The sequence below is a fragment of the Ovis aries genome, chromosome 5, assembly GCF_016772045.2.
Source record: "Ovis aries strain OAR_USU_Benz2616 breed Rambouillet chromosome 5, ARS-UI_Ramb_v3.0, whole genome shotgun sequence".
In the NCBI taxonomy this organism is placed as follows: Eukaryota; Metazoa; Chordata; class Mammalia; order Artiodactyla; family Bovidae; genus Ovis; species Ovis aries.
In genome coordinates, this window is record NC_056058.1 from 1,389,121 (window position 1) to 1,413,878 (window position 24,758).

Consider the following 24,758-nt stretch of genomic DNA (forward strand, 5'->3'; position numbering starts at 1 on the left):
AGAAGTAACTGCTTCATGGGTATGGGCTTCTTTTTGGGTGATAAAAATGTTTTGGAATTACAGTGGTAATCGCCGCACAACACTATGAATATACTAAACCAGTAAACTGTACATTTTAAAAGGGTGGATTTTAGCATGTGAATTATGACTTTAACAGTCACCCTTCTAAGTTTATCAAGAAGTACCTAATTTCAAAGCTTTCTGCAGTTACTGTAAGACAGTGCCACTTTAGCTGGTAACCAAGGACATCTCCTATTCTTGGTCAGGGTTATGCTTGTTTTAGAACTATGCTAGTTTAAAATTGTGTTAGGACTAAAACTTGTCTATCATTCACCTGACCTTTTAAGCTGAACATTTACTTCTCCTCCACAACAAAACAGCTAGTTAAGGAATACAATACTGAACAAGGTGAGCCCAAATCTAATGTTCACCAAACATATAAATAAACTCACTCTTTACACCAGTGCAGCAGGTAAGTATCAACTAGAATTTCCCTAAGAAACCTAAGAGGATGCTTTTACAAATGGAAAATCAGTTTTATATTTCTCTTTGTTCACTTTCTAACATTTCCACAAGTCACCATACCAAGAGTTCAAACAGGGTCATGCACAAGAGGACAACCCACCGGCTTCCATTTCTGACCACTCTCCAATTTGCATCCTGCATAAAAGACCACTCAATTGCCCACGTGTGTGCTAAGCTCGCTCCTCTTCCTCTACTTTTGCACATGATATTCTCCTTCAACCAGGAAATACCACTTCCCATCTTTCCCAGTTAGTTAGCTCCTGCCCACTTTCAGTTCCCAATTTAAAACACTAAAGCCTGGTATACTTGGTGCTCTGGTCACCATGGAAACACATATTAGATCATTCACCATATGCACGCCAACTTCGTTGCCTGTCTCACAACTACGGTGCGGGCTGTGCAGGCAGCGGCGTGCCTGTAGCTTTGTATTCCAGCGCCCAACGGAGCGCAAAGATCTGCTGAGTACTGCTTAATAGGAGAAAGGCTATTTTTCAAATTAAAATTTTAGGACTCCAGCTTTAAATTGAATTATAGAAGCACGGGAAAGGCCAGGCCAAAAAATGTGAAGTTCCGTCGCAAACCAACTGTGCTGCCACAGGCAAGCCCTATCATGAGTTTCAGCATTTAGTAGCTTGTGAAATGGCGTGAGGCAGTCCAGATGACCACGACGGCCCTGGGGGTCACCATGCGGTCACTACTATTTTCAGCTGTAGTAGTCTGCACTTTTCCTAACATTTACACTGCATCACAGATTGTACAAATTATCAGACTTCAACCATCATTAGATTGCTTAAGCCACATGGAATGTATGAAACGCTCCACTGCATTCAAAAACAGGTACCAAAGACTCACCAGTCATCTGGTTTGACAGCATCAGGATCTGGTATTTTTGGTCTTTCATCCCAATCTTCAGGCTTCCGGTCTTCTGGGTCCTCAATTTCACGTGAAGGATTTACAGGAGGAGTCATGTCATTTAACAGATTCCCACTGTTCACAACAGATTGGTCCACTAATATTTCAAAACTATTATCTGGATTCAAGACTGAAAAAAACCAAATGCAATTTTTGTAAGTTAATTAGCCACTCATTCCCAAGTTTTCTTTACCACAAAAGATCGTATTTCGAACAGAAGGCAGAAGCATGGAGTAATGACTTTGGCTATTACGAGTCGGAACACGGTCACGGAGGCTCAGGCAAGTTTGTACTCTTTTCCTTATCTGTCAATCATAAACATTAGTTCTTCAGGTTTTTAGAAATTAAACAACAGGTAAAATTTTAAAAACAAAATATTCCATGAACATGGAATATGAACACAAAAACATCAAAACACCAAAAGTATGCAAAGTAACTGCAATATTGGTCTGTCACAAATGGTTACACACAGGTCAACAGGCAAATAAGTTTATTTATTATAACCATCTCCCAGTAGAAAAGACCCATTTCCTCATTTTCTGAGTTGGTATTACCACTATCTATGTTGCCAACAGTTCCAATCACACAAACCTTTTATTTATTAAACCACAAATCTACTCAGGCTGTACTTTTGGACTCCAGTGAAGAATGCAAATGTAGCTTTAAATCTATAAAGGTATCTTAAGTGGAATTATGCTAAAGCCTGGATCCTACGACTAAATGTCTAATAGGCAAGTGACTAGATCACAGCACATCCAGAATACTGTGGAAGCTAACAGAGTAAGTACTATGCTGCTGTCCTAAATGATAATGAAGGTGACCAATGTTATCAATGAAACATTCTCACAGAAAATTCTCACATTTTGTTAAGAGAAGAAATAAAACATATTTAACCTTTAATATAAAATTATGTGTTTACACATATATACATGTTTACTCACATATGGCCAAATACGTATCACAATGTCGATATTTCAGATACTTTGTCTTTTTTCCTTTCAAATTTCTATGCTGAATATATATACTTTCGTTATAAAGAAAAAAAGGTATTGCATTCTTCAGGAAAAGAAGCATGACTACATGTGATCTCAAAGCAGCAGAAAAAGCCTTATGAATATAAAAAACCCCATTCCAATGTCTGAATAATTATACTCAACTGTCTAGGTGTTGGAGCATCCAAACAAGTTCAACTAGAAGACACATTTCTATTGTATGTCCTGTTACTTAACATTCTATCAATAAGAAAATAAACAAAGGCAGGAGATGAGTGGAGATCAAGCAAAGAATCCTTTTACAGGACATAAAAGCTTTTCTTAAAATCTGTTTCTCAATTCAACCTAAGGAAGAAACATTTCTTTTAGTGCTGAGAAACTAAGTTCTTCTCACCACTATGATATTAAGTCAATAGAGATTGTTATTTGCAGGTCATTTTCATTATAATCTTTAGAAGGATAATAAATGGGCAGTGCCAAAACCCCCTCAAATTAATTAATAGTTTTTCTTACTTAATGTATAAAGATGTGTTTTCTTATCAGTAAAATAGGTCTTCAGATCTGCATCTGGCCTCTTAGCATGCTTTTCTTCATATACACCTGTTTTGGGGTTTTTGTGGCGGAAGATGAAGTGCAATTTATAGTCCTCTCCACATTTATCTGGACCAAACATAATCGTATAGGGGGTCTTGTCGTGGAACTGATCCTTCAGAAACAGAAACGAATTAAGTAACTCAAAGTGTTGAAAAGCAACTTTTCAAAAGTATGATATATCCTCTTACAAATTCCCAAATAGTATCCTATTTATTCATTTATGAGATTTGTACAGATACCACTGAAAATAACCAGAAATTTCACTGAGAATGATTAAAAGCATAAAATAATGCATTTATCTAGAGAGTTACTGCTTCTTTTATAAAGTTTGCTAAAACTAAAAATTACATAGGACAGAAACTAAGAAACAGCTTCAAAATTTACATTTCAAATAAAAAGCACAGAAATGTCAATGTCGATATTTTCAACTTCCAAGATATTTCAACAGCAGGAAAGAAGACCTTTATTTTCACAGGTCTTAGAAAATTTTCTTTCGTTCTCTCTGAAATTCTTAAAAGGTAATTGGGTGGCCACATAAACAGAAAGCACTTACCAGATTGAGCTCTGGGGTTTTGGAAAGTAGTTTCACATAGGCACCGCCACATTCTATCCCATTTTGGAAATTAACTTCATACCTAATTTTAGGGGGGAAAAAAAGCAGAAATTTATTTCCCCTTTCCCTCATTTTGATCACATGCTTTATACAGGTTATATGTAAAAATTCCATCTTCTACTGTTATATCCACCCAATCCTCCAAAATTAAATAAGTAAAAAAAAACAAACCAAAAAAACCGTAATGCAGATTCCCAATAAATACTTTCTGTAAAATCCAGAAGTTCATTTGGCATCAGGAGGAAAAATAGCTGATTTATTTTAAAATAATTTACTGGGCATGAAAAAAAATGTTACGATATGCTGAAACACATCCTAAAATTTCTATTGCAACATGTAATTATTTTCATTATTTTTTTACATAGAATAACAGTTTTAAACAGGTATCATTCTTCCCAGAAAGCTTCTATCAACCAAGTGTTTTACTTACTGAACAATGAGAGGCTTGGTATCGAAGATGAAGGGCTTGTTCAGCTTAGTAGAGATAGCATGGTGTTTGGCCCGAGACATCAACACAAGTCCTTTATCGCCTGGAAGTTTCGTTTCCTTCATTTCATCTACCTCCCATTTTCCTGCAAGACAACAAAAAATAGTTCCATTCTCTAACTACACCTCTGAAGATCCTTTAATGGTAATAAATAAAACTCCAAGTTGTATAAATTCATCACACAGGCAAATGTTTAACCTGTTCCATTTACCTCTAAGAGCTGGCCTATTAATATTAAACACACATAACTAATAAATATTAGGATATAGTTTTTAAAAACCCAAAGCACATGCATTTTACCAATGCCTAGAAAAGACCTTCCATGTTCAAAATACAGCACCATGGGTAATAAATTATCTTTCTACTTTATAGTATAAAAATTAAAATTAAACAGGTCTAACCCTATAAAATATAATGGGACACACAAAGATAGCAAAGTTCCAAGGAATAACCTTAAAATGTATACATACTACTTTTAAACTAGTCTTGAGATACTATGGAAGCATACTATATCTCAATCTGCTGTTATATCTAAGTCAAATGCAACTCTCACCATCATATTTGGCAATTTCGTCATCAGTGTCATCTTTCTTGGCTTTGGATAAAATCCACCTGTAATTAAGACATCCCCCCAAATTAAGAATCAAATTACAGTTGGCCTGTAAAAAGAAACAATGTAAATAATAATAAAAACAGGGACAATTCAGCTCTTCTTAGCCCACCTAATCACTCTACTTTCAACTTTTAAATATGTCTTTCAAGTAGTGATAATATATTATACTCAAATCAAAAATCGGTTAACAAAAAGCACCAAACTCATGGAATAATTTCACTTTTTAAGACTCAAAGAGAAAAAAAGATTTTCCTCAAAGAACAAAATACAAGGTGAAGGGGAAATAAATGGAAGCAAGAACCACATGTTCTAAAGATTTTTCCTAAATGGGACTGAAAATATAAAATACTATCTAAAAAGGAATCTACTATTCTAGTTACATGATGTTTGCCTCTAAGATTTTATCCCCCTACAAAACACTTACCCTGACAGAGTTCCTCTGTCAAAAGAATCAGCAAAATACACTTCCCCAGTTGGAACTGGAGCTTTGTAGGTGACCTGTGTTAAACATAAAAATGAATTAAGAATTAAAATATTCTCAGTAGGATCTATTCTCTTGGTTTGCTTTCACACTTGCATGACTGGCCCTCAAATTCAACCCATATAATTTATCTTTGGGACAATATAACAAAGGTTGACAGGGAGAGCAATAAGTATTTTAGCAAATTTTGCTTTCCCTTTGGTAAGGATCCAAAATGTACCTTCATCTTTTGATCATCTCAAGAGGCAAAACAAACAGATTCAAAGATCATGTCAAACCTTTGGCGATGGCGGACTGCTGGCATCTGGCTTCGGTTTCGAGTCTTCTACCTCTTCAATGACGTCATCAAGGTCATCCTCAATGTCAATCACATCATCGTCATGTCCATCATGAGCTTGAACAAGAGCAGTTCCAAGGACCAGTAACATACACAGCAACCACTTCCCTTCCATGATCTAAGTATTTATTAAAAAAAAATACAGTTAATTGTATCACCTCCTTTCAAAAATTTTGAACCCTTATTTAAAATTAAGGCTTTCAAATCAGAGCTGAAAGGAACTTTACTGTATTTCATTTTATAGATAAAGAAAGTGAACTCAGAATAACAGGTTTTCCTAAAATCAGTTAGTTAAAAGATTCAATTTCAAGAAAAAATTCAAACTATAACTCAAACAATTGTCCCCATATAGAATATCATGTTGGCTACACAGACCTAGGGTGTTCAGATATAATTTCAAAATAACTTCTTGCATTTGTAAAGAGCTTTACAATAGACAAAGCCCCTTTTACAGAATAGTTTAAACGAGTTAAAACATTACAATGAAATAACAGAGGAGTTAACTTGCCTCACATTAAAGACTTAATTTAGATTAGATGCTGCTGTTTTTGTCCAAAGATCAAGAAGAATAGGTATGTTTTTTAATTAGTGTTTTAAGGGACTTCCAGGGAACCCTGTGCAAAGCAGGGGACTTGAGTTTGATCCATGGCTGGGGAACTAAGATCCTCCATGCAACAGAGCAACTAAGCCCAGAGCAAACAGGCCACAATTCGAGACTCCATGCTCAACAAGGTCCTGCACTAAAACCAGACCCCGCAGGATGCAAAGATCCCACCTGTCAGCAACTAAGACCCAATAAGCCAAGTAAATAAATAATACATCAGTTTTAAGATTCAACAAAAAAATATATTAAACCATGCTGCTGCTGCTAAGTCACTTCAGTCGTGTCCGACTCTGTGCAACCCCAAAGACGGCAGCCCACCAGGCTCTGCCGTCTCTGGGATTCTCCAGGCAAGAACACTGGAGTGGGGTGCCATTTTCTTCTCCAGTGGATGAAAGTGAAAAATGAAAGAGAAGTCGCTCAGTCATGTCCGACTCTGTGCCACCCCATGGACTGCAGCCCACCAGGCTCCTCCGTCCATGGGAGTTTCCAGGCAAGAGTACTGGAGTGGGGCGCCATTGCCTTCTCCGAAAAACAAAAAAATATATTAAACCATAGACCAACTATTTTTATCTCTTTTTTCTAAGCCTTCAAGTGTCTTACATATCATATCTGACTGTCATGGATGGTAGTCAATCCTCTCTCCAAAACCACAGATCTAAAGATACAAAAACTGAGCCACACGGATGCACAAAATGATTCGGCAGTAGGTTGTACAGAATTTTAATTCTGCAAGATGAAGAGTTCTCGAGACGGATGGAGGTGAAAGCTGTACAACAATATGAACATACTCAATGCCACTGAACTTGATGGTTAAGATGGTAAATCTTACAAGTATTTTCACTGCTATAAAAAAGATTTTATTAAAATAAAATAGCTTAATTTTTTGGTCACTGGTAAATCAACTTATTCTAATGCTGAATTTAACGCCTAATTCCTTATAAATGCTATAATCCTTTAAAGTGATTGATTATATAGAACTAGACTTTCATGTATCATTTGGCGGCATTTCCTTTATTTATAAAGCGTGGGTACTGTTTTCACAAAATGAAAGAAAGTAAGGCTCACTGGACTCCTAGGCAGCACAGAAAATAAAGAAATAAAAGATTTTTATAAAAATAAAAACTCACTCATCATCTTTCCTAGGACTGGTATTAGAGTTTAAAAACTCTCAATGTCAACATTCTGCTATGGCTTCTTATATACCAAGAAATGCCAGTAATTTCAATTTTTCACTGTTAAGGCTTCTATTCTCTACCACCGAAATCTACAATGGCGTAGCAATATCGCTTTGATTTACAACTACACTGGATTCTCTGAAACTAAACAGGCTGATTCAACCCTTTTATCTACATCAACTGTATACAACCTAAGAAGTCCTCACAGAAATAATGCTATAAATGGCAGTTGGGTTCCCAGGGATACTCTATAAATCAAATTAGCCCACAAAATAGTTAAGTCAAAAAGGCAAATGTGATAAGCCCAGTAGCAATTAAGTGAACCACAAAGCCAGTGAATTAATAAGGACTGTGCACTGATGTTAAAACACTGCTGCTCAAGGAAAAGCTAATCGGGGAGATGAACTAACTACTTAACTTTCAAAAATGGGATTCAGGTAGGGTTCAGTGAGGGAGAGTACAGCTGCAGAACAGGAAGACTGATTTTTTTCCCTGTATCTTTTAATTTACTGATATACTGCTGTTATGTTATGGGCTTGCAGATGGCTCAGTGGTAAAGAACTGGTCTGCCAATGAAGGAGACCCACATTTCGGGAAGATCCGCTGGAGAAGGAAATGGTAACCCACTCCAGTATTCTTGCCTGGGAAATCCTATGGAAGGACCTGGCAGGCTACAGTCCATGGGGTTGTAAAAGATTTGGTCACAAGTGAGCAACTGAGCGCACACACACATACAACATATACCGCTGTTACAGGCTTAACTGTGTCTCCTACCTCAAATTTGTATGTTGAAACTTGAACTCCCAACATAACTATATTTAGAGATAGGACCTTTAAGTAATTAAGGTTAAAAGCAGTCATAAGGTTGGGGCCCTAACTGGTGTCTATAGTAAGAGGAAGAGAACCAGGAATCCACATGCACAGAGGTTAAGTCCAACGAGGACACAAGATGGTGGCCCTCCGCAAGCTGAGGAGGAAGGCCACATCAGAAGCCAACTCTGCCAACGCCTCGATCACAGACTTCCAGACTGTAAGAAAACACTTTTCTGTTGTTTAAGCTGCCCGGCCTGTGGTGCTGTTGTGGCAGTCCAAGCAGACTAACACAATGCTCCTTGGGTTGAGTATAATGTCACAAGACAGCTCTTCCTAACTTGAGCGTGCCTCAGGGGGCTTTTTAAAACAGACTGCTGATTGAGTGTGTGCGTGCTGGGCCTTTTCCTTCCTATCAGGTTCCAGGGGATGCAAAGGTTGCTACCCTGAGAACCACTGACTAGGGTTTATGAATCATCAACTTGTGCTTTGTGTTCCAGTTTATAAAAGCACTTTCACAGTTACATTATTTTGCAAACCTCCCTTGAGGTATTACTAAGATGTAGTGAAATGAAAACAACCCAATCATTTACTCAATATCACAACCAATAAGTGAGAGTCAAAGACTTCAGATCTCCTATTTCTATTACACTAGACAAAACGTGGCTGCATCCCGAACACGTGTGAGAGGATAGAAAGGCTAGTCAGGAAGGGTCCTGAAGGGAGTGGGCTGGAACGGAGGATTCAGGCAGGGTTTAGTGAGTGAGCAGCGTGACTGCGGAACAGGTTGCTGGACGAGGAACCCAGGAAAGGTGGCATCTGCATGAGGGAGGCAGAATAAAAGCAGAAGTTGTCCGGCAGCATAAGGCTACCATCCCAGTCATGGACAGGAAACGCACTTCTCTCCACCACCATTTCCCTACAGCCTGAGTTTCAGGACCTGGTTTTTCAGGTTTGAGAAGTCTCAGGCACATATCTGTTAACTTTCACATTACCTAGAGGGTTGTTAAAGCCGTGGAGGAACCACCATTGCCAACCCATGGCAAGTCAGTTCTCACAGCCGTGTGTTTACGAGCCTAAGCCACTGCTAGTTTTACACATGCTGCTTCAATATTTGCCAAAGCAACTTGCCAGTACTCCCAAGAAAACGCTGAACAGGTCTAGTTTCAAGAGCCACTATTAAGCCAGCCCAAACATTCCAAATTTTGTTAAAGACTTGGTCACACTTAGAAATAATCCAAAACAATATATTTTAAGGTGATCTTAATTCTCCACTTCATTAATGAAAACCCAGTATTACCAAGTAACAAAACCCACCCTCATTTCAGTCCTCCTACACACACATATCAAAAAGGATGTTGCACTATTATGATTTCTATAAGAAAACACAGGAGAAATTGTAAGCAATCTTGGGTTTGACAAAGAGTTTCCCAATACATCAAAAGCTAGACACACAAAAGAAAAAAATTGGTTGAACTTACTTTAACTCTATGAAAGAAACTTGAGAATTAAAAAACAAATCAAGCTAGGAGAAAATATTTGCAAGATAAATATCTAATAAAGAAATGGATTCCAAAATGTACAAAGAACACAAACGCAACCAGTAAGAAAAACCACCCAATTACAAACTGGGCAAAGCATCTAAACAGACACCTCACCAAACAAGATGTTTAGACGGCATATGAAAAGATGAGACACCATCTGCCACTGCTCAGTCGCTCCAGTCGTGTCCAGCTCTTTGCAACCCCATGGACTGTAGCCCACTGGGCTCCTCTGTCCATGGGACTCTCCTACTGGAGTGGGTTGCCATGCCCTTCCCCAGGAGATCTTCCTGACTCAGGGATCGAACCCAGGTCTCCTGTAGCTGCTGCACTGCAGGCAGATTCTTTACCGCTGAGCCACTGGGGAAGCTCTTTCATCTGCTGTTAGGTAACTGCAAACCATGAGATACTACAATACCCCTATTAGAATGCCTAAGATCCAAAACACTAGGAAGGATGTGAAGTAACAGGAACTCATTTCACTGCTGGTGAAAATCTAAAATTTCAGGCACTCTGGAACATACTCTGGCAATTTCTTACAAAGCTAACCATAGACTTACTATATGATTTGTCAATCATGTTCCCAAGTTCTTGCCCAACAGATCTGAAGGCTTACGACTGGACAAAAACCGTCACACAAATGCTTATAACAGCTTTATCCATAACTCAAAACCTGAAGAAACCAAAACATTTTTCAGTAGGGGAATGAGTAAACAAACTGTAGTATACCCATTCGATGAAATATTGTTCAGAAATTACAAGATGAGCTACCTAAACTGAATCACTTTGCTGTACAGCAGAAATTATCACAACATTGTAACCAAACTATAAACTATAATTTAAAAAAAAAGAGCTATTAAGCCCAAAAGAGACTTAAATCTTTAGTGGATACTGCTGAGAGAAGGCTAACTGAGTCTGAAAAGGCCAATGCTATGTAATTCCAATTAGATCACATTCTGAAGAAGGCCGAACCCTAGATAGCAAAAGAAAAAAAAGAAAAACCAGAGGTTTAGAGGCAGCGGTCGGGTTGAATAGGTAAGCACAGGGGGCTATTCTAGGCAGAGAAACTGTCCTGTATACTGTTGTTGTTATGGATGACGGTACTACATATTTTTCAAATCCCATAAAACAGCACAAAGAATGGATCTTGATGTACGGAAATTATAAACCATCATTTAAGAGGCTGAGTGACCCAAGGATACACACAGGATGTGGCGAAACCACCCCACTGTATCACAAACCCATGAAGCAACCTCACTCAGAGAGCTGGCGGGAAAAGACTTTTCCCTAAGCAGCTCTGGCAATCAGCGAAGTCTGCAAAACCAGACTATGCAAAAGTACTGCTCAAGCTGAACTGACTCGCATGAGCATCCAGGGTGACCATCTGCATACTGCTATACACACATATCAGGAAAATTAAGTAAATGGATGGTGTATGGCAGGGGCCACTTTCAATGCTGAGCGTGGAAATTTTACGGACAAGCAAGACAAAGAGGCTAAGATAATCCACATGGTAACGGGCGAGAGTTAAGAGACTACAATATGAACTCATGTCTACCTTACTATACAGAGGATTACACACAAAACATTTATAGATATGTGCATATGAACCAGTTAGTATACACACATATATTTTCTTGCTCTATCAGTTAAGAGGGCATACAAGAAACTACTACACCTCAGTAGCAATTCAATAAATACCCTAGCATCAAGGATTTTGGTTTCCAATATCATCTCCAATAAAAAGGAAACTGGGTTCCTTGGCTGATTCTAGGATTAGGGCAGCAAACATATAAGACAAGCCTGGAACATCCTGTACCGCCAGAAAGTGACGAAGTGTTCAAAACAAAAACGCCCACAAGGATGGGGGGCTACATCAAAGGAACAAAAGAGCGAGCAATGGCCAAAGCTGGAACAATACAAGCAATAAATAAGTCGTACTAGATTATATTCTAAAGCACAAAATAAATGCCCATGAATCTACACATTACATTACTGAATAAATAAATGAGACTAATCAAACAAAAGAGGCAAACTTCCCAGGCAGAAATATTCCAAGTAACAGATACAGACAGTCCACTGTCAAGGAGGAGAAACATAACTCCCTACCCTTACAAGTGGGCTACACACAGTGCTCCCCTTCCTGTATGAGAACAGGAAAAGCTGGAATTTACAGTGGAGAAACCCAGCAAACACTACTTCAGCCAGCTGCTCAAGGTAAAGACCAGAAGTGATGTCATGCTGTCAGCATGCCCTTGATACAACGGGGTGAAAACAGTACTTCAGCGCTCGCTTCGGCAGCACGTTAGTAAGACTGGAACATACAGAGGAAATTAACGCGGCTCCTGCGGAAGGACGACACGCAAATTCCTGAAGTGTTTTTCGAATGGGTAAGAAAGCTGTGGTACATATACACAATGGAGTATTACTCAGCCATTAAAAAGAATACATTTGAAGAAGATCCGCTGGAGAAGGAAATGGCAATCCACTCCAGTACTACTGCCTGGAAAATCCTACGGACAGAGGAGCCTGATAAGTTACAGTCCATGGGGTCGCAAAGAGTCGGACACGACTGAGCGACTTCACTTTCGCTTTCTAATGAGGTGGATGAAACTGGAGCCTATTATAAGGAGTGAAGGAAGTCAGAAAGAAAAACACCAATACAGTATTCTAACGCATATATATGGAATCTGGAAAGGTGGTAACAATAACCCTGTATGTGAGACAGCAAAAGAGACCCAGATGTATAGAACAGTCTTTTGGACTCTGTGGGAAAAGGAGCGGGTGGGATGATTTGGGAGAATGGCATTGAAACATGTATAATATCATGTAAGAAACGAACCGCCAGTCCAGGTTGATGCATGATACAGGATGCCCCGGGCTGGTGCATTGGGATGACCCGGAGGGATGGTATGGGGAGGGAGGAAGGAGGGGGTTCAGGATGGGGAACACGTGCACACCTGTGGCGGATTCATGCAAAACCAATACAATATTGTAAAGTAATTAGCCTTCAATAAATAAATTTATATTTTTTAAAAAAAGAAAAAAAAACAACAACAGTACTTTAACCTCTGTGGTCTTCTTCCCCAAAATCCATACTCCCTCTAATCATGAGAAAAACATCAGCGAAATCCCAACACAGGGACTGCTGTCCTGACCAGTAGCCCTCAAATGTCAAGAACATCAAAAACAAAGAAAATCTAAAAAACTGTCACAGCCAAGAGCAGTTTAAGGAGACAAGATGACTAAATGTAATACGGTACCATGGAACATGAGCAGCAAGTGAAAACAAAGGAAATCTGAATTAAATATGGACTTCGGTAATTACCATGATCTGGTCATTAATTATAATAAATGTACTACACTAACACTGTTAATCATGGTAGAAATGATTCTATAGATTTAAAACGATTCTGTAAAAAATTCATTTTTTAAAAAAGGGATGTTCCGCTGCTGCTGCTGCTAAGTCGCATCCGACTCTGTGCGACCCCATAGACAGCAGCCCACCAGGCTCCCCCGTCCCTGGGATTCTACAGACGAGAACACTGGAGTGGGTTGCCATTTCCATCTCCAATGCGTGAAAGTGAAAAGTGAAAGTGAAGTCGCTCAGTTTCCGACTCTTCGCGACCTCATGGACTGCAGCCCACCAGTCTCCTCCATCCATGGGATTTTCCAGGCAATAGTACTGGTGTGGGTTGCCATTGCCTTCTCCAGATGTTCCACTATTATGCATAAAATATTTATCCCCTATCCCTCCAAAAAAAATTTCAGGGCTGAAATATATACCATTGGAATCCAGTCTAAATCTCTTTTCAGAGAAGAAACTGAGGTACAACAGACTGACTTGCCAAAAACGGTTGTTGTCACAATGGGGAGCAGAGGCCATGTCTGCTGTCTCCCAATACTTCACCTGATAATTTTATACCACTTTTGCCTTAGAAACAAAATGATTTTTCACATATATTAATGTCCAAGAAAACATCTAAGAAGCAGCTTTTTTCTGCCTTTAAAACTCTTCAAGGACTTCTCTGGTGGTCCAGTGGCTGAGAGTTCATGCTCCCAACACAGGGAGCCAGGTCTGATCCCCGGTTAGAGACCTGGATCCTTTACGCCCTCTGCCACTACAAAGACCCACTGCAGCCTAATTACTTAATTACTTTGGGAAAATAAATAAACAGAACTCTTCATGTGTCTTAACACTTAGAAACTCCCAAGCAGAAAGTGTAAGGGTTTCCCAGGTAGCTCAGTGGTAAAGAATCTGCCTGCAATGCAGAAGACATGGGTTCAATCCCTGGGTCGGGAAAATCCCAACCTGGAGAAGGAAACGGCAACCCACTCCCAGTATTCTTGACTAGGAAATCCCAAGGACAGAGAAGCCAGGCGGGCCACAGTCCATGGGGTCGCAAAGAGTGGGACACGAATTAGCAACTAAAAAACAAAGCAGACAGCGTATTTCTCAGTTGTCACTATTTTTAAGATTATTAACAGGAAATATGTAACAAGAAGCTCAACAACAAAGCAATAATGCTTTCAAAAAATATATAGCACGTTTCCGCCACTCCCAATTTCCCCAAAGTCCCAGAGCCAATGACTCCTAGATCTAAAATGTTTAAGAATAAAAGTGAAGAAATTATGTGCCTTTAAAGCAAAGTAACACTTTCCAGCAGCAAAGAAATATTAACATTTTCTAAGCCTCTTCACAGTTCATGCTCACTAAGCTACATTACCTCTTCCAGTGCAAGATTTCTCATATTCCTGAATACCATTAGAGCAGTTTCTCTCATACTTTCTGCTTGAAAGCCATCATTTTCTTGGAGTACTTCATTTCCTGATTTTCCCCTAAGAGCCATTTTTATTATATTTTTTTTCTTAATTACCACAAGGCTATTACCTTAAACTCTACCGCAGTGCCCTTTTGAGCTTGGGTGCAAATGCTAGCTGGATGTCTAATTCATGACTAAACTACTTAGTGCCACAAACTGTCTCACAGCGGGCCCATTTAAATTCCTGTCTTGGCCAAATTACAAACTACTTACAGACTTCCAGGAGAGTAGCAATTAAAAATCAAAACCACAAATAAGAAAATCTTTTAACATTTATGAGTCTACCAAAGTGAACTTTTCTTAAAAATACCCTTAAGTTGTACGTAAATATAGTTTTGTGTGGCTTTATCGTACGGTATCCCTTAACTACAGCAAAAGTGAAGTCAATAAAACCAACAATATGAGGGCCAAGACTATATAGGCCAAGTTCTGATTTCTGTTGATCCAGAACTTGATCTGGAAATAAAACTTAAAATTTCTAGGTTTCAGAGAAGTGAACAGACTGCACTTCCTTCAAATACTCATTAAATATTTTTCAGCTAGATTCCCCCACCCCACCCCCCCTTTGGCCATGCCACATAGCTTGAGACAGCAGGAATCAAACCCAGGCCCCAACAGTGAAAATGCCTACCCATGAGACTGCCAGGGAATTCCCTCAAATGGACTTTCAATAAATACTGGGTGGCAGGGCTCAAGACTGTTTCCTGGCAGTTTCAAGACTGAAGTGTGAGAATTCTGTATTACAAAGGGTTAAAGGAGAAAATAGGTCTAATGCCCATCAGCAAACTTGGCACATATTAAACACTAAATGAATGTTTGCTAATAGTGTTTTATTCCATGAGGACCAACTAGTTATCAAATATTAAAAACGAAAAAACTCTGACCTTCAGGATCAATAAAGGGTGTCCTTAAAGTCTGGAAACATAAATGTATTTGCCCATGTTTTCAGAGTTCATGAATATTCTGTACCATTAGTCCTACCAATCAAGTTTCAGGGGGGTTGGAAGTGGATAACATAAACTCATAACCTTTTATCTAACTAGGAAAAAACACGCAGAGATCTGTTAGCACTACTTAAGACTCCAGCCTGAATATTTTGTCTATAAAAAACACCAAAAGCAATAATTTTAAGTATCAACTAGTGTCATGATAAAACTGTACGTAACTATGTACACCCAAGGGCAGGTAAAACCTGGAGAAATCCAAATATGGTCTATAGATTGTACCAATGCAATTTTTTCCTAGTTCTGATATTTTACTATAGATATTGTTATTTGGGGAAGCTGGGTATTGGGTACAAGAGATCTCTCTGTACTATTTTGCAACTTTTGCAGATCTGTAATTATTTCAAACCTGAAAGCTTCTCTTAAAAAATGTATTACTGGATCAGCATGGCTGGTTCGTTAGACTTGATCAAAGTTGTATAGAAACCAGCTTTAAATCGACCCAGTCTTTCAAAGCACAGAAGTACAGACAAAGACCCAGAAGTGTGAGTTGGATTAGAAATCTGAACATCTTGCCCCCTTCCTTCCAGTTAATAACTGTTTTGCTTTTAATAATCAAATATCAAATAATCAGCCTATATCCAAGGCAGAGAATCTCTACCACTGGGGTCACGTGGACAAATGTACACAAAGCCAAGAAAATACATGCATATACATTTATAAATAATATACATAACAAGATTATATAAATATACATGATAAATATTATATAAATATACATGTAATATACATTTATAAATAATATAAATATTTCCAACTTGCGTCTCAATTTTCCAAGGACAGAGCAAAAAGCACAGTTCTCAAAATCTCAGTCAGAAGGATTCTTCAAGAGACCCTAGTCACTCTTAGTATTTCAGTTCACTTTTTAACTTCTAAGAGTGAATTTACCTTGAATTCTAGAAATGGAAATATTCTATTTTAAAACTGTCGATTCAGAAAATTAAGGCCTTACGCAAAAGGCAGTACAGTGTATGTGATGGTGTAAACTGTCATGTCAAGAGAAATCTGGGTTCAAGACTTTCTTGACCCTCTTTGTGGCCTTGGTTAGCTCATTGAACTTACAGGAGTCTTTCTTCCCTATTTTATAAATGTAGCTAGTAGTACTACTAGCTCAAAGGCTTGCCGTGAAAATACAACAAGATAATACAGTCTATCAGAGTCCAGTACTTCATAAGTACACAAATAGTTTGTTCTTTTGATACACAATTAGTACAACCACATCTTCAATTCCCAGACGGCCTATACCTCCTACATATTTCAACAAAGCTGAATGATTTTATGTAACAAGAAGAACTAGCTTTCTTCTCATTATATTCTATGATTTTTTTTCTTTAACTCTTCCTTGCAATGGTGTATATACAACTGTAGCATTTGGACAGGGAAATATCCCTGTTTATCTGTGATTTTCTTATTTTCTGCTCTGCTACCAATTCCATGAATTCCTCCAAATTTAAGTTTATTTTCAGTTAATGGTAGCTCTGTTCTCAGCACACATTCTAAAGAGTACTATTATTTTACTATACTGAAAAATATACATGAGACTTCAACTGGACACAAAATATTCTCTTAGAAACATACACATTCTGCATTGAATTTCAACAAATCAAAATTGATTTAGAGCACTTTTAGGAACTGGCAGACACTAAAGAAATATTAAATTTGTCACCTCTCATAGGCAGTATCTTTACGCTCCCTAAGGGGCCATTCAAAAAAAAAGATTTTTAAAACAAATGGAGTCTCAAATTACTTTCAAATTAAACTTTAATATTTTCAAGATAGTCTATTTTGCATCTATTTTCATAAAGATATTGACCTATGGCTTTCTTGTAAAGTCTTTGTCTAGTTTTGGTATCAGGGTAATACTGGCCTCATAGAATGTGTTGGAAACTATTCTCCTCTCTTCTATTTTTGGAAGAGTTTGTGAGGGATTAGTGTTAATTCTTCCGTAAGTATTTGATAGAATTCACCAGTGAATCCATTTGGTTCTGGGCCTTTCAAGATTTTGTTTCTTAAAAGTAGTTAGGGGGACTTCCCTGGTGGTTCAATGGCTAAGACTCTGTGCTCCCAATGCAGGTGGCCCCAGATGGTCAGGCAACTGGATAGAAGCAACTAAGACCCAGGGCAGCCAAATAAATAATTTTTTTTAAGCAGTTAGGAAATTTCACTTCTACTTCCTTTAATCCATGAGAAATTAGAAAGGAACAAATCCCACAAAAGGAATATCTCTTTAAAGAGCCAACGAAGCTCCCTTACATTCCTAGTCTGTTAAGTGCTTCTGCCTTGAAAGGGTGTTGCACTTTATCAAACTGATACAATCAGGTAGGTTTTTTGTCCTCTATTAATGCAATATATTACACTCTTTATTGTATGGTAAACCAACCTTCCATTTTTGGGTTAAATCCCACTTGGCTGTGGTGTTTAATTCTTTTTTATATGTTGCTGGATCCCATTTACTAGCATTTTGAGGACTTTTTATTTATTTGCTTAAGGGACACTGTTCTATGGTTTTCTTGTGAAGTCTTTCATTTTGATATCATGGTAATATTGGCCTTAAAGGATGAGTTAGAAGTGTTTTCCTTTCTTCTATTTTTTAGAAAAGTTTGTGAAGGATTGGTATTAATTCTTCCCTAAGTATCTGGTAGAATTCACTAGTGAAATCATTCAGTTCTAAAGCTTTTCTTTTTGGAATTTTATCTCTTAAAAGTAATTAGGAAATGTCACCTCTAATTCCTTTAATCCATGAGAAATCAGAAAAAACAACAGAAGTGACCTACCTGGCAGAATTGGTTACTTTTTTTTAAAAAGTGATTTTTTTTTTTTTCTTTTGGCTGCACAGCTTGCTGGATGTTAGTTGCCCAACCAGGGACTGAACTCGTGCCCCCTGCAATGGAATATCCAAGTCCTAACCACTGGCCCACCAGGGAATTCTACAAAGTGATTTTTTTCAAAGGCTGAATGTAATTAAAAAATGAAGCAGTCTTTCCTTCATGCAGGCTACCCATTTATCTACCCTTTTAAAATGTTACGCCTCACTGATTTTAGACACCTTTAGACTGTCTAATTTAATCTTCATACGATCCCCAGGAGGTTCTATCATCCCATGTGCCACATGAGGAAACTAAAGCTAAACTGTCCAAGGTCACAGTTAAAAGCACGGTTAATGAGCAGGACTGGGCTTACGTGGCTCAGTGGTAAAGAATCCACTGGCGAAGCAGGAGATGCCGGTTTGATCGCTGGGCTGGGAAGATTTCCTGGAAGAGGGCATGGCAACCCACTCTGGTATTCTTGCCTGGTAAATCCCAAGGACAGAGGAGCCTGGCGGGCTACAGCCCACAATGTCACAAGAGGCAGACACAACTTAGTTCCTGCACAGCAGCGAGCAGCGACTCGGAAGTCACAATCCCTAATCTTCTACTTAATAACTTTGCATACTGGGTGAACTGCCAACTTCAGGGCCTCCGTTTCTTCATCTAAAATAACAACACTGTGTACTTTTTAAAGTGAAAGTAAGGTCGCTCAGTCATGTCTAACTCTTTGTGACCCCATGGACTGTAGCCTACCAGGCTCCTCAGTCCATGGAATTTTCTGGGCAAGAGTATTGGAGTGGGTTGCCATTTCCTTCTCCAGGGGATCTTCCCAACCCAGGGATCGAACTTGGGTCTCCTGCATTGCAGGTGGACGCTTTACCGTCTGAGCCATTTACACTGGGATACGTTTACACTGTGTACGTCTTGGGATAGCTATATAAACAAAATGCTTGCAATGTGTTCATATTAGTACCAGGCTTACAGTAATGTGCAACATTATCAGTGATTTCTACTATTACTAGATATTGCCCAGCGACACCATTTAAGCTTTGATGGTCCTAAAACGCTGAGTTTTAACAGCGATAAGAAACTTGGAAAAAAAAAAAAAAGAAACGAAGTCTTAGACTGAAAAGGAACCACTTCAAAAGAATTTGACTCCAGTCACAGATAACCATTTTACTACTACTTTTCATTCCTCTGGATTACATCTAGCCACAACATCAAAGCACTTAATAGTGGGAGGGAAGTACAGAAAACTCAAAGGGGTCCTTACTGTAAATGCTCATCCACTAAAAAAATAGATGTACACTGCCTAGTTCAGTTCTGAATTTTGCTTTTCATTGACAGGAACATTAAAATGTATCTTCCCATAGCACTTTCCTTTTTTGTATAAACTAAGTGGATTTAAAACGTGGATTCCCAAAACATTACTGAAGATTCTAAGTTACTTAAAAAAATTAAATTCTCCAAATAATTTTCACAGTTAAGCTTAATTTAAAAATCATCTGTTATAGTTAACAAAGCACTCAGCCTGCACTTTTCTGACAAAGTTCTACTGTTATAGTTAACAAAGCACTCTGACAAAGTTCTACAGTGAGCTGTACAGGTTGTAACTATGTGCAGGCACTGTTATTATTTCCTAGGAGTTGTTATGAGCTGCCAATTCTTCTACTTGCATAGTTCATTACTCCATTCAAAGCAGTTTCCTGTTCACCATCTTATCTGTCTCTCCTAAAAGATCCCTAATGGTAAGGTATCCTGGGCACTGCGTTTTAAAGATATGGAAACTAATGTTGTTCATTATGCTAGTTACCTCGCTGGGCCTGGAATTCAGGCTCCAGCCTGCATTTCTGCTTACCAACTCTCACTTCATCCCCTTAAGCTATCTCTCAGGGCAAAGTGAACTCTGTAACTGAAAGGATGCAAGAGCATGATTGCCAAAACTGCAGCAACAACCTCTGTCAAAACGTTTACCCCTCAAGGTCCTTGGAAGATAATGTGCTAGTTGAAACTGTTGAGTTAAGATAGTCAGGTAGGGAGATACTGACACTCATTATCAGACAGGTCAGGAAATGCGCTTGCTGCGCCGCACATTTACTCCAGTACACCGTTCATTCTGGCCATCTCATAATCCAGTTCCCTGACTTGTTTGCTTGGGGTGCTGCACAGAACTCCCACACAATTCTCTACCTCTGCTCTTACTACAGCAAATGGACAACTCCGCAGTGATTCTATTCATGGCACTTAAACATGGCTGTTAAAAGACTGACATACAGAATGATCTTAAAGATCAATACAGTTCCTCCCTTTTAAAAAAAACCCGAAACAAAACAAATCCTCCCGCCCACTAATTCTTATTTAAAAAACTAAGCAAAGTGTTCCATTTCCTAACTCAGAGGTAAAGAAACCTAACTGTGGCTCACCTTTGTCCCCCCAAGCTTTTAATATTCAGCTCAGTTTAACTTCCTCCAGCCAGCATTCACTTGTGTCATACCCAGCAGTTAATCCACTAAGTCCAGTTTCTTCCTCCTGTATCCATTAAGGTGACTTCAGGTCCCAGAACTTAACCAACTCAAAAAGGAGGATGTTGATGTAGGGGACCAACATCACTCAGGCCTTAATTTATTTAAATCATCTATCAAGTAGTCAAAGTCTCTCCTGTCCTTTTTTATACACAGTTTAGTGGCTCAGAGGATAAAGCGTCTGCCTGCAATGCAGGAGACTCAGGTTCAATCCCTGGGTTGGGAAGATCCCCTGGAGAAGGAAATGGCAACTCACTCCAGTATTCTTGCCTGGAGAATCCCATGAACAGAGGAGCCTGAGCAGGCTACAGTCCCCGGGGTCGCAAAGAGTCGGACACGACTGAGTGACTTCACTTCACTTTAGTTCTAACCCCACCACCATCAGATTTTATATCCATTATTTGGAGAGAAGTAGGGTACAGAGAAGTAAACTGCCTAAGTTCATATAGCAACAAACGACAGATTAACGACCTGAACCAGGGCCTTAGCCTTAACCATCAAAACTGCCTCAACTAAAACTCCAACGTGATCATAAAATTAAGCCCATGACCTTGAGCCAATCATTTCAGAGCTCTGGGCCTCAAGTTTCCTCCACTATAAAATGACTTGCCCAGAGAGCTTTCGGGTGCTTTCCTGCCAGTCTTTGTGAATTTACAAACGAGATTACTTTCTCCTCATCCATGAAGAGATATAATTAAATGTCAGGGCCTAAGTTTTCCAGCCCCTGCGTGTTCTAGCACATTCTCCATACTCCACTCTTCACTCTGTGATTTTAACTTTCAAATACTGAACCTCTAATGCTAAATATTCTCTCTCGGCCCACTATCAACTCTTCCCCACTACAAGGGACATCGACTAGGCCCGATCCTATTCCAGACCTTTACCCAGTTACTCCGGGCACTTCCCAGCTTCACAGGTAGCCAGCAATAGGCTTAAGAAAGCCCTAGAAGCAAAGCCAGAAGGAGAAGTTAGCTTTCTCAGAGGTCAAAGGAGGTTCTAAGGCACCTGCCACGCCTCCCGACCCCGGTGGCGCGGCCTGGGCCTGGCTCCCTGACTCAAGCGGCCCAGGTCCCGGCCTCACACCACACGGCCGGAGCGCCAGACTGGGCCTGAGCTTTCGAAACCCAGCCGGACCCCACGGCCCCGGCCACGCCCGGCTCTCCAGGCCCCCGGTGGCGGCGCCGCGCATCCAGGCCCCCAAGAGTCCTCGCAGGCCCGAACACAAGCAGGCCTCCCGTCTCACCTCGAGCCTCAGCGGGACGGCCGGTGGCGCCCTCGCCTGCTCCCACCCGCACAACCGGCCCCGCGCCGCAGAGAACACAGCCGCCGAGGCAGCGCAGCAGCTGAAGCCGCACGACCGTCACGTGCCGCAGCACCAAGAGGCCTTGACTCCCGCTGCCGCCGCGCGAGCTAGCCCCAGAGCACGAAGCCCGGCCCTGCGCCCGCCCCTCGCTCCTGAGTAGCTACAGCTAGCGCCAAGGCCAGCGCCCCCGCGCCAGCTTCTGAATTCAATTGGTCAGTGCGACCATCGCTCTGAGGACTTTCCCTTACGCCCCCTAGGGCTATTCTTCGTGGAGCGTGGGGATTGGCTGGGAGTGAGGCAGGAAGTGGCCGTTGGTTGGGCGGTACGGAAGGGGGCGGGCTGGGGCGGAAAGGAATACTCCCGGGCGCGCGCGCCCTGTGGCGGGACCAGCCCTTCAGGAGTTCCCGCGCGCGGTTGCGCTGGTTCCTTAGTGGGCGCGCTTCCAAGAGTTGCATCTCGCTCTGTGTCTGTGGTTCGCACACCTTCTGTGCCTAGACCCGGGCCTCGGAGTCTGGCACTCCGTTCCCTTCGTTGGAGGTCAGATGTCAGCTGGCAAGGAGGGATGGGAAGTCTGGTGAACCATCGGGAAGGGCCTTGCCCCCGATGCAGCGAGTGCCCAGCGCCAACGGCTCCCTCGCTCCGGCCTAAAGTCGACTGCACTGCGCTGTGTAAGCAGGCGCCGCGGTTCCTGCAGTGTCATTGCTCTAGGCCCAGCAGCCTGAGGCCACCTTGTTACCCAAGCTCAAATACAGTCCGCAGTACTACGCTGCAGGTTTATTTCAGTTTTCAATTTGTGATGTTTTCCTCAGTAAAATTATACAGAAAGGGCACAGAGACACACTGACAATATTGAGAGAAAAAGATGGTGCGATGGAAAGATTTCAAACACACCGCAAGTTTTGTAATTCACTTTGAGCATATTTTCAGTTTTGAATATGCTGAGAACCTCAGAAAATTGAAATGGTCTGTGGGTTTTTTTAGACCTTTATGTGTCCTGGTTTCTGTCGTCCATTTGTTTGGATACCCAAAGGCTGAATGGTAGGGTGAAAAAAAACTGTATTTGGTAAATGTAGCAACTACCATTGGCTTCCCAGGTCATGACAGCAGTAAAGAACCAGCCTGCCAGTGCAGGAGACTAAGAGGCCTGGTTTCATCCCTGGGTCCAGTAGATCGGCTGGAGGAAGGCATGGCAACTCACTTCAGTATCCTTGCCTGCAGAATCCCATGGACAGAGTAGCCTGGCAGGCTACACTCCATTGCACAGAGTTGGACAGATCTGAAGCAACTTAGCAAGCGTGCGTGCGCGCAGACACACACACACACACACACACACACACACACACACACACACACACCCCCAGTTTTTTCAGTTCACTTGCTCAATCCTGTCCGACTCTGCGACGCCATGGACTGCAGCACACCAGGCTTCCCTGTCCATCACCAACTCCCTGAGCTTGCTCAAAATCATGTCCATTGAGTCAGTGATGCCATCCAACCATCTCATCCTCTGTCATCCCCTTCTCCCGCCTTCAATCTTTTCCAATATCAGAGTCTTTTCAAGTGAGTCAGTTCTTCGCATCAGATGGCCAAAGTATTGGAGTTTCAGCTTCAGCATCAGTCCTTTCAATGAATATTCAGGACTGATTTCCTTTAGGATTGACTAGTTGGAGCTCCTCGCAATCCAAGGAACTCTCAAGAGTCTTCTCCAGTGCCATAGTTCAAAAGTATCAATTCTTCGGTGCTCAGCTTTCTTTATAGTCCAGCTCTCACAACCATACATGACTACTGGAAAAACCATAGCTTTAACTAGACAGACCTTTGTCTGCAAAGTAATTTCTCTGCTTTTTAATATGCTGTCTAGGTTGGTCATAAATTCTCTTCCAAGGAGCAAGCATCTTTTAATTTCATGGCTGCAGTCACCATCTGCAGTGATTTTGGAGCCCAACAAAATAAAGTCTCTCACTGTTTCCATTGCTTTTCCATCTATTTGCAATGAAGTGGTGGGACCAGATGCCATGATCTTAGTTTTCTGCATGTTGAGTTTTAAGCCAACTTTTTCACTCTCCTCTTTCACTTTCATCAAGAGGCTTTTTAGTTCCTCTTCACTTTCTGCCATAAGGGTGGTATCATCTGCATATCTGAGGTTACTGATATTTCTCCCTGCAATTTTGATTCCAGCTTATGCTTCATCCAGCCCAGCATTTCTCATGATGTACTCTGCATATAAGTTAAATAAACAGGGTGACAATATACAGCCGCGACATACTCCGTTCCCTATTTGGAATCAGTCTGTTGTTCCATGACCAGTTCAAACTGTTGCTACTTGACCTGTATACAGATTTCTCAGGAGACAGGTAAGGTGGTCTGCTATTCCCATCTCTGTAAGAATTTTCCACAGTTTGTTGTGATCCATACAGTGAAAGGTTTTGGTGTAGTCAATAAAGCAGTAGTAGATGTTTTTCTGGAATTCTCTTGCTTTTTCTATGATCCAACAGATGTTGACAATTTGACCTCTGGTTCCTCTGGCCTTTTCTAAATCTAGCTTGACCATCTCAAGGTTCACATACTGTTGAAACCTGGCTTGGAAAATTTAGAGCATTACTTTGCTAGCGTGT

At 40.4% G+C, this 24,758-nt stretch overlaps 1 protein-coding gene across 3 annotated transcripts in view; it reads right to left on the reverse strand.

The window, feature by feature from the left end:
- CANX (calnexin) overlaps positions 1–22,265 on the reverse strand; it is a 63,343-nt gene extending 41,078 nt beyond the window's left edge. For all 3 annotated transcript variants that reach the window (XM_060415346.1, XM_015095730.3, XM_060415345.1), the window contains exons 1-8: positions 22,084–22,265; positions 5,496–5,672; positions 5,161–5,234; positions 4,677–4,735; positions 4,067–4,208; positions 3,577–3,658; positions 2,943–3,135; positions 1,378–1,567 (exon numbers count right to left, since the gene is read on the reverse strand). In XM_060415346.1, the coding sequence (XP_060271329.1) occupies positions 1,378–1,567; positions 2,943–3,135; positions 3,577–3,658; positions 4,067–4,208; positions 4,677–4,735; positions 5,161–5,234; positions 5,496–5,669 (914 nt within the window). In that variant the 5' untranslated portion in view covers positions 5,670–5,672; positions 22,084–22,265. The remainder of the gene's footprint in view (positions 1–1,377; positions 1,568–2,942; positions 3,136–3,576; positions 3,659–4,066; positions 4,209–4,676; positions 4,736–5,160; positions 5,235–5,495; positions 5,673–22,083) is intronic.
- Between the last annotated feature and the right edge of the window lie 2,493 nt (positions 22,266–24,758).